The sequence below is a fragment of the Lissotriton vulgaris genome, chromosome 12 (genome assembly GCF_964263255.1).
Source record: "Lissotriton vulgaris chromosome 12, aLisVul1.2, whole genome shotgun sequence".
NCBI lineage: Eukaryota > Metazoa > Chordata > Amphibia > Caudata > Salamandridae > Lissotriton > Lissotriton vulgaris.
In genome coordinates, this window is record NC_141700.1 from 326203828 (window position 1) to 326214464 (window position 10637).

General features: G+C 28.7%; 1 protein-coding gene across 1 annotated transcript; it reads right to left on the reverse strand.

Moving 5' to 3' along the window:
• Window positions 1-436: 436 nt before the first annotated feature.
• On the reverse strand, window positions 437-3400 carry LOC147674029 (uncharacterized). The gene is made up of 3 exons (XM_086946446.1): window positions 2951-3400; window positions 777-992; window positions 437-700 (listed from the first exon to the last, which is right to left on the reverse strand). Exons 1-3 carry the CDS (start codon window positions 3386-3388, stop codon window positions 437-439), a joined length of 918 nt encoding a protein of 305 aa, XP_086802572.1. The 5' UTR covers window positions 3389-3400.
• Between the last annotated feature and the right edge of the window lie 7237 nt (window positions 3401-10637).

Below are 10637 nucleotides of genomic sequence, written 5' to 3' on the forward strand. Positions count from 1 at the left end.
GAAATAGAAATGACTTTTTATAGAAATAACTTTTTGAAAAAATCAAACATAAGTAATCAGTAGTATCATCCAACGTAATCAGGTCACTTTTTAGTGTTTTTAATACTGTTATGGCAATAATGTTTGTAGATCAATTCTAGCAACATATAGTGCAATTTTTTAGTATTTTGTCAGATACATTTTTGTAAGTATTTGTGATAGTACAATCATGATAAAGTGCTGTATTTTCAATAATGCAATTATTAAGAAAGATATGCACAGTTTTGCAAACAAAGAAAGTATCATTTACTACTGTTACATGAACAAGAAATGGATTTTGGGATGCAAATAACTATCTGAAAAAGTCAAACATAAGTAATCAGTAGTAGTATGCAAACTCTTCAAGTTACTTTATAGTAATTTGTATGCGGTATTGCAACAATTGTTTATATTGCAGTTATATTTTTCTTATTATGTCTGTAATGCAACCATTACAAAACAGTACACTAAGTGTTATTGGCAAAAATGGCATTAAAGCATTTTCAAAATCTTCTGTGTCAGTTTCAATGTTTAAGAAGTCCATCAAAGGTGTATTATTGATGTCCATTGATTGCAAGTTTTCATTATTTTCTATTTGCACCACCATTGTGCTTTTCTCTTGGTATGTTTTTTCCATGCCAAATAATGTAACAGTTATGTTTTCTTTTGGTGGTTGTATTACCTATGGAAATAGTGTTTTAGTACATCTTTCTTAATTTTCTAATAGCATTTTGATATTGCTAAAAATATTTACTTACTTGTATTGTAGTGTGTCTCGTTGTGTTCAATATCTTCTCTCCATTGTACTCATGTACAGCCATATGTGTAAGCTGAACATATTTCCCAATTTCAACTGTAAAATCAGTGGCGTCTCTCCATAGACTTATCTTCACTGAATCTGTAGCATCATTAATTGTAATGCTCCTTATTTTGGTGTCTTGGCCTCCAACAAGTATAGTTTTAGTATCTTCTGCCTGTGGTATGTAAAGTAGGCATTTGTTGCAGTTTTGTATACTTTAATGAATCTTGGATAATAAATTTAATTTTTTGTATATGTACACAGCATTATTCAGAAACATACTATAGACATTCTTATATTTGCAACATTAAATAATGGAAACAAAAATTATTAATTCTTTGGCATGCAAGTTTTGCTTACTTTTGTACAAATGCAAGTGGATATAATTTGTGTTACTTACCTTCTATTGCTGTTTATAGTTAACAGATCCATTCATGTATTGCTAGTATATTTTATCTTTCTTTTGATTAAACTTTCTTTTTTCTCTTTCTACATTTCTACTTTTGGTAATTAGTAAGTCCATTGATGGTACATAGAGTTTTCCATAGGCTGATATAATACTATCATAGTATCAATGTTAATACTTCAGCTGGAAAGAGCTGAGCTCGTAGGAGACTTTTTTATTCTGGATAGAAGTGCATGCCTCTTGTTTTGTTGAAATTGTGTTGGACATCTTTAGTTTGCATGTAATATAAGAGATGTCAGCAGGGGTGGCAGGGAAGAGCATGAGAGCAGGAGATATTCTTGCTTACGGTAAGAGTATGTTTTACTCTTGCTGTCTTGGAGGTGCATTGTACATTATCACGTTTAGTGTTATAGATGAGCTCCTAGTAGTTAGGGCAGGAAAAAGTTGGAGGGTAGGAGCTAGTCTTTTTTTAAGTTGAAGTCTGCTAAGCTTGTTGGTATGTTGGTGCTGCAATTGACATTTATGTTTTGTGCAACAGAAGAGCTTTCAGGAGGGATGGGCAGGAAGTGCTGGAAGGTAGGAGCTTTTTCTGTTTTGGGTGCAGCTGTCAGCAGTGGTTGTAGGGGGAGGTGGCATCCCATACTGCTCTGCTGATAACACAGCAGTTGTCAGCAGAGCAGTTGGGGGGGATGCAGGGAAGTTCTGAAGGATAGGAGCCTTTCTTCTATGGTAGCAGTCTGTTTAATAAGGCATCAAATATATAAATATACTGTGCGAATACTTATGTTGTATGTATATATACATAAAACTTTTACAAAGCTGATAGAATTGCAACATGTGTTTGACTTGTTTGCTACTGTGAGTTAGAAAGTGTCTCCTCAGCTTGGAGTTTTCCTCATAAGCTAATATTGTTTTTTTTATACATATAATGAAAGGAAAGTTATAGGGATTGATATGGAGATGGGAGTTAAAAGGAACAAAATTGAGGAAAGAAGTAGAGGAAGACGTACAATAAGATCAGCAATTGGTGATAAGCTGTTAATGGTGTACTTGATATATTTTATTTCTTAGCTATTGTAGAACATGTAGTAATTACTTGTTTTGGATATTATTGTACAATCTTATTTGTTGTACAAGTATCTATTTTAAACAAGTAAATACTGTTTGTATTGTGTGTTGTTATGTTTCGGATTTATGTAACATATATAAAATTATTTACTTACTTTATCATAGTTGCTGATTGTTGCTTTGGAGGGTATAATTAACATAATAAAATAGTTCAGAATAAAATTTTGTAAGAAAATAATTGCATATTAATTACTTGTTGCAGATAGCAATGTACATCTATTTTTTTGTACAACTAGTTATGTGAAACAAGTAAATTATTTGCAGTTAAGTTGCATATGTTATAGAATTTTTCTGTTTTTGGTAATGTATAGAGAATTTACTTACCTTGTATTAATGTATAATAATTGTCTCATATATTTGTATATCTGTATGTACTGTTCTATTTAAATATTGGCATGTTAGCAATAGTAATATCATAAAACAGTACCTTTTATATTATTTTATGAAAATTATAAGTTGTAAAACTTGTTTACATATAAACATTGCATTTTATTTGTAATTTAAACAATTACATTTTATTGTACAATGAAGAACTCTTTTTAGCCAAAAGGAACTAAGACAAATAGCTGCATGCAAAATAATAATAAAATAATGCTTACTTCTGTTATTGTTCCTGACACACTCAGGAGTGTCTTTACAGCAGCTCCTCGAACAGCTTTTATTGGAGATACTGGTGGGGCTGGTGGTTGCAGGATGCATTCCGCTTCCTGGATAATACCTGCTGAAATTGTAAGGGGTGGCATTCTTGCTATTTTCGTTTGCTTTGTCAACATCAAAATATCATTTTTGAAAATGTAATTGCGAATAAGTAATCCATTTTGTTCTTTTGTTTGCATATAGTAATCCTCATTATAACATGTTGCTTTTATAGTACTACTTTCATCAGCCAATGCCATATGATACAAAACTTTATTTTCTTGTTTTGAATTTCGATAATAAGTTTTAGGTGAACATTTGATGATATTGACTCGTAGCGCTTTCTGGTATGGCTTGAAATCAAATTGATTGGTGCTCTTTAATTCTTCAATGGAAATCATCTGTAAAATAATATGTAAATATTAATAGTCAATACTGTTATTTTTGCAAAGACAGTACTTTCATAAGGTAACATTGTTAAACAGTACATTACATAGCTATCCATATTGGTTTATGATCACTGTAATATGATTCTAATGTTCCGTAATTTGTAGGATGTGCATTTGTAAAAATGTGATCTAGTAAAGAGTTGTAATCTGTTGTAGGTGTGTTAATTTTCTGCTCACAATTAAAATTTGTTTTCATGTAGTTCTGTAGTAATTTGCTACTGTATGTTGTTTGTTGTAGGTCAATGTTAAAATCACCCATTATGATGTATTTATGATGTGGATATGCATTTAATGTCGTACTTAAAATTGCTAGTAATGTTTGTATAGCAACTTTTGGTGGTTTGTATATAATGACTATTAAGTATTGTGTATTGTTAATTATTTGTGTAAATTCTAAAATGTCAATTTGTTCTTCTGTTGTAAAAATTGGATTTATAACATGTTGTTTGTTGTAATATATAGCTATTCCATGTTTTGTGTGCATGTTGTAAAATTTGTCAAATAATAAACAATTGTAATGATCAATATTATATGTTTCAATAGGTGTTTTGTGTGTTATATTTATTTCAGTTAAACATAACACGTCTGCATTTAATATATTAGTATCAGATTTCATTGCTTTGAAATGTTTTTGTAGTGATCTTATGTTATGTGCTATTACTGTGAATTTTTTGTTGTATTGATGTATTTGTGGTATTGAAATTTGTAATAACATATCTGTTCTCATTCGAAACATTTCTTCGTGCACTTTAAAGTGTGTTAATATTTTATCTTCTTTAAAGTTTTTAATATATATGTTACTTAAAGACTTTGCTCTGCTAATGGCTACATAGTGTAAGTGATGTGTTTTGCTATTACCGAAATGTATATATAATGGTTCTATTGTTTGACCTTGAGTTCTATGTATAGTACGTGCAGATGATTGTCGTAATGGAAACTGTTTTCGTACTATTGTTATGAATTTTTTGCTATATTGAAAAGTTCGAGATATCGGTAATATTGGTGTCCAAGTGTCAGAAATGTTCATTTTGTAAAGGTGTTTATTTTGTTGTCTTGTTTGTGTGCCTATTTTTTGATTGTCAAAATGCATCCAAACAATGATTGGGATATTATTTGTAGTTTCAACATATTCAATTATGCCTGTTGCACCATTAGTTAAACCGTCATTCACATTAATATTAGAAGTTACATCATAACGTAATTTAATTGCAATATGTAATGTTTTTGCCAATGACATAGTTTGATTTGTATTAGTAGGTAATTTTTCTAAAATTGCTTCTTTTACTTCTGGACTTAAGTCTCCTGGTACTGTATCTATAGCTATTGTAGTATACATTGGATAGTGTTTGATATGTTGCATCAAAACATTATGATTTATTTCATTAACTTCATTGTTAGTAAACATTATATATGGTATAGACTGTAGTATACTTGAATCTGGTTCTATTTCACGCGATTTCAACTTTTGAATATCATCTATTGTTTGCTCACCAATCCTAAGTCTATTTAGTAGTTGTGCAAATGGCATATCATTTATTTGTCTGATTATTTTGGTAAGTTCAAATATTTTGAAATGTGTTTGCCATAAGTTAGTACTTAATGGTCCATACATATTTTTTGAGTTTTCAAATATATATGTATCAAAAACTGGTTTCAATTGGTAAAAGTCGCCAATGGCTAATATTGATATACCTCCAAATGGTTCAATAGATGCTTTTATTTCTTGCAATCTATTGTGTATAAAATTTAACATATTTGTGCCAACCATTGATATTTCATCTATTATCAGAACTTTTAAATGCATTAATTTACATTGTAGTGCACTTCTATTTTCATGTGTTAATTGCTTATATGTTAATGCTTGTGAGATTGGAATTTTAAATGTACTATGTAAAGTTTGACCATTTATATTATGTGCAGCTTGCCCTGTTGGTGCTGTCAATAATATATAAATGTTATCAGGATTTTCTCCTGCTTTTGTATTATAGTATCTGACTAAAGTTTGATATAGTGCAGTAATTACATAACTTTTGCCTACTCCTGCACCACCAGTACAAAAAGTAAAAAAAGATGTTGTTTTTGTTTTTATCCAGTTTAAGTGATGGTAAACAAAACTTAGTTGTTCCATTGTTAAATCTTGCATAATATTACTGTACTCTTCTTGTGGTAGTATATTGTTCACTAATAAGTCTTCTTCTGCAATTGTTCTACTTCCTAAATCTAATGCTAGATCATATTGTGTATCTGATTGATATGCATGTGTTGTTGTTACTTGATTATCTATAACTATTGGTAGTATGGGTGATGCTGGTGATGTGTCCATTTCTTCATTATTACATGTTTCTTCAGTATTAATTATTGTATCTTCCTTATTATATAATTTATAGTTACTATCTACTTCTATTTGTACTTGTAGGTATCTTTCATAGTATGTACTTTTTCCTGAAATTATATCGTTTTCTATTCTCCAAGGGTAGTATAGCATTAGAAGTTCTCTGTAATAATTTTCTGGGTCGTTTATTTTATTGAAATGTCTATATCTTATTATTTTTTTTTTCTACGTTCACTGTACATTTTGCTGTGTTTGTTACTTATTAATTCATCTATTTGAACTTCTTCTTCATCTGAACTATAAAAGTTAGTTTCTAAAAGTAAGTCATCATAAGTATTTTTTTTTTTCTGTGTGTTTATTTTCTGGTTAGTATTATAGTTTGATGCATAATCAGCTAAAGTACATTGTTCTAATGTTATTGGCCTTTTGCTGTACTTGTTAATAACATTGTCAAACTGTATTTGTGTTGATGTTTCTGGTAACATATTTATTGTTTTAATGTCTTTCATTAAATATGTACGCTGCTCTGGCATACTTGTATTAATAAATACAAATGATCTTGAACTTTTCCTTAAGGGTATTTGCAATATAAGGTAAGCAGCTTCTTGTGCACTAATTTCTGTGCAATTTAGAAATTTATTACCAATGTACTTTAATTGCTCTTTCATGTTTACATTATGGCCAACTTCTTTTGCAGCTTGTGCTAATATTTTACTTAAACCACGCTGAGATTTACTAATATATGATACAATATATACAGCACAAGCATATGCATCTAAAACATACTGTATATCTATGTTAGCTTTCCATGCTCTTAAAATTACTTTATTGTAATTATTAAAAAAACATTCAGCTGGTGTTCTTTTTAAAAATATAGTAGTTTTAGTTATTTGTGACTGAATGCATGTTATATATTGCTCTTCTGTTATTTGAATGTGCTGTAAAAATTCTTCATATGTGTAATTTGCAAATTGTTCTGTATTCATTGTAGCATGAATAATATCTATGTGTTCTTTAAACATATTGTTAGTGTTTTCTAATTGTAATGGCTTTAATATCATTGTGCATGCCATTGGATATCTTGGGAATTGATATTTACATGTTTTTTTATGTTTTATGCGGCAATTTTTGGTATGACCATGTTTTTGTAATGGAAGTAAATTGTTTAAAGGTGTCTCTTCTGTCTTTGTACATGTTATGTGCTTATTTATAAAATGTATTACTTTGTCGTCTTTATGTATGTTGTATTGTGGTGCCTTATCAATCCAAAGTAATGCATGTATATGTGGTGATCCTCTCTGTTGAAATTCAACTCTGTAAAAAAAATCTAGTACTTTACCTACTGGGTTTGATTTATGAAGTAAAATACAATTGAATAATTTTCTAACTTGATAATCAAAGTGTCGTGCACATGTTATTGGGTCTTGCTGTATTAGACTGCATTTTGTTTCCCATGTCATACTTTTGAATTCATCTCTTGTACATTCTTTTCTTTTTTTTATCCGTAATAATATATTAATCAAATGGTACCATTTTGTTTCTGCTGCTGATAATGTTAGAAAAAAAGTTGGAATCCCCAATTGCCTTATCATTGCAAATAAATCTTTCTTACAATTTTCCCAATATGGAGGAGAACTTCGTATTGTTTTTAATATTTTGTAACCTTCATTGTATTGTAGTATGCTGTCTAAGTTATCTTTTATATCTTTCACTGTGATAACTTTTCCATTAGTAAAATACTTTCTAAGTGATATAAAAATTTTGTCTTGTATTTGTTTAATATGCAATCTTTTTAACTTGAAAAACAGATTTGTTACATTATTAGCCACTCTTTTGTCAAAACTTCGTAATTCCCATTTACATATAGTACTATAATGTACTGGTACATGTCTATTTTCATTAGCTGTTCTACGTTTACCACAAAAAATTGTTGGAAATGCTAAGTATTCCGAATCTTTGTCTTCATATAATCCACGTGGAGTATTATGTTCACCAGGAGCTAAACTTAATACATTAATGTTATCTGTTGGAATAGTTTCATTTGTTAATAATGTATCTAAATTACCTACAGGTAGTTCATCTGTACTACTTGAAGTATTGTTAGTTTCAGACGTATTTGTATCATTTGTTTCTTCATTTGGTGTATATTGCCAATCTGAGTTTATAGTTATACCATATTCTTTAAATAATTCACTATTGCAAGCTAAATATACAGCTGCATTTTTTACTTTATTAGGTCTTACATTTTCATAATGTGTGTATGATTTATAACGTAATCTTCTTTTTAATTTTATAGGAATTGTCATATTATCACTTATTTGTCTTGGCAACATTGTAATCGTGGTCATAACATCAGCTGGTACATTAACAACAGCACCTGTTAATGCTTTTTGAAATCCACGTGGCAATGTTCTAATTTGCAAAAAAGGTATTCTAGGAGATATTAATCTCTCCTCTAAATTATGTAAATGTAATTCAGATGGTATATTAGGGAAACTCATTCCATTGTAAACAGAACATGGTGGAATTTTGTTTTTAATTATATAGTGATAGCATGTTTCACAAATATAATTAGTTTGATATTCACTAATGTTACATAATAGAAATGTTTTCTGGTTTGCGATATAACTTATATTTTTTACTGTCTGCTTATGCCACATTTGATTACAAATAGTACATATATATTCTGGACCATATTGTATTTCATTATGAAAAGCTTCTATTATTTCTGTTATTGTTAACATATTTGCATCTATATTTGGTATTGCATTTTTATTACTATTATTAATTGAGATATTTTCGTTACTAGTGCTTTCCTGAAATGTTACTTCATGCATATTATTAGTATTTTTTTCAGGTACTATACTATTCTCACTGTTACTATTTATTTGTATTTCATTTGTATATCTTTTATTTCCCATATTTTGTTTAGTAACTGTTGCTTTCATAGATATTTGTGAAGTAGATATTTCTTTATTTGTATTTTTGTTTACTCCTGTAACTTTTTTTGTCATTACTGCGAATTGGAAAGTGGTAGGTGAAGAAGGTAATTGTGTGCTATAGTGTATTAGCATTTGTTTTTTATCTTCAACAGTTTTTTTTAAAGTTAATCTTTTTTGTGTTTTTTTAAAAGAAGACTTTAGAATTTTAGTCACTGTTAAAGGTATTACTTTTATTAATAGTAATTCTTCATTAATGACGAGCATATTTTTACATATAGTCATTATATACTCCATTAAATTTGAATATGTTTTTATTTCTATACTGTTTGGAATGTAGTCAGTTGTATATTTATGACTACTTTTTGATGTTTGTGAGTAATAAATGCAATAGGTATCATGTTTTTTAATAATAATTATTACAATTGTATGTAAAAATATTATATTACAATAATGTCTAGCTAAAGCATTTGTTATAGTTAAGTGTATGTTTTTTTGTACTGTATTATTTTTCACAATGCTATAGAACTGCTCTTTTTGCATTTTAATTCGATATATTTTATGATCATATTCAATATAAGTTGGTATATTTTCAAAGTGTATGTTTCGTTTCTTATAGAAAGTTGTCATATCTACATACATATTTTTGCCAAGGTGCATTAAATTATGCATATCCTCTGCAGTCCATTTTGTTGTATCTGTATTTTGACTATAAATAATAGCAAATACAAGATTGCAAATGTATGTGTTATCTATTTTCATCTCTTGCAATTGTGTATTTATTAAATTACAGTTAACTTCTATCACTATGTTACTATTGTTATTTTGACAACTAATAGTATTTATATCATGTGATTGCAATGTATGCATAGTATCTAGTAATAATTCTTTTTTATTCAATCTCATTTTTTTACTATTTTTGAGTTTTGGATTACTATTATCTGTTAGTAAAGTTGCTTTTAAGGTCTTTTCAATAATTGTATGTTTTTTAATGCCTTTTTTTTTAAGTACTTTCTTGTTACATTTTTTAGCAATTTGCAATTTTTCTGTTACTGGTACATTTGTTGTACCTTCATTAATATGTGTCTGCTGATCATTTTTTTGCTGAATAATTTCTGTTTCTAACAGAGCACTAATTTTAGCTGTTTTAGCAGTTGTAGAATTAATTGTGTCTGTGTTACACCTTTTTTTTTTCAAAGTCTGTTTCGTAACATGTTTAGGTGTTGCATGTATTAATGTACTTGTAATTTGTGTGTATGTTATAGTACTAGTCTGTTTAGATTGTAAATTAGATGATGTTGCTTTCTTAAGTATGCCACTATTGTTATTTTTCTGCTCTAAAATGTTTGCATCATGTACTAATAGTGTATTTTCATCCTTTCCAAGTTTATGTACTTTTTGTAATGCTTGTTTAAAAGATTTTTCCTTTATTTTTATAACATCTATTGGTGTTAATTCAAATTGTATATCTGTAGCATTACCTTGTTTTATAAAACTTGCTAAAGTACAAATATGATGCATTACATCCTGAAAACTTTTTTTTATGATTACTACACATGTGCCATTTGGATGTGGCATCCCATTATAATCTCGACTATGTGAATCAAAAATAAAGTATGTATTTTCATTTTTAAATATAGAAATTACATATACATCCATGCATATTAATAATCCAGTATGTGTTATTGATATATTTAATGCTTCTCTAATGTCTGGATATGACAAATCAAAACGTTCAAATATATTACCATAGTATGGCTGGCGACGATGTATTGAATATATATTATTTTCATGCATTACATATTTTGGTAGTTCATCAGGATGCATAAATTCGTGTTTATTAATCTGATGCATATGTAAATATAATGCATTTCCAAGATCCATTATATAATGCAAATCTTGTGCATCCCATATGTGTGCTTGTTTATTG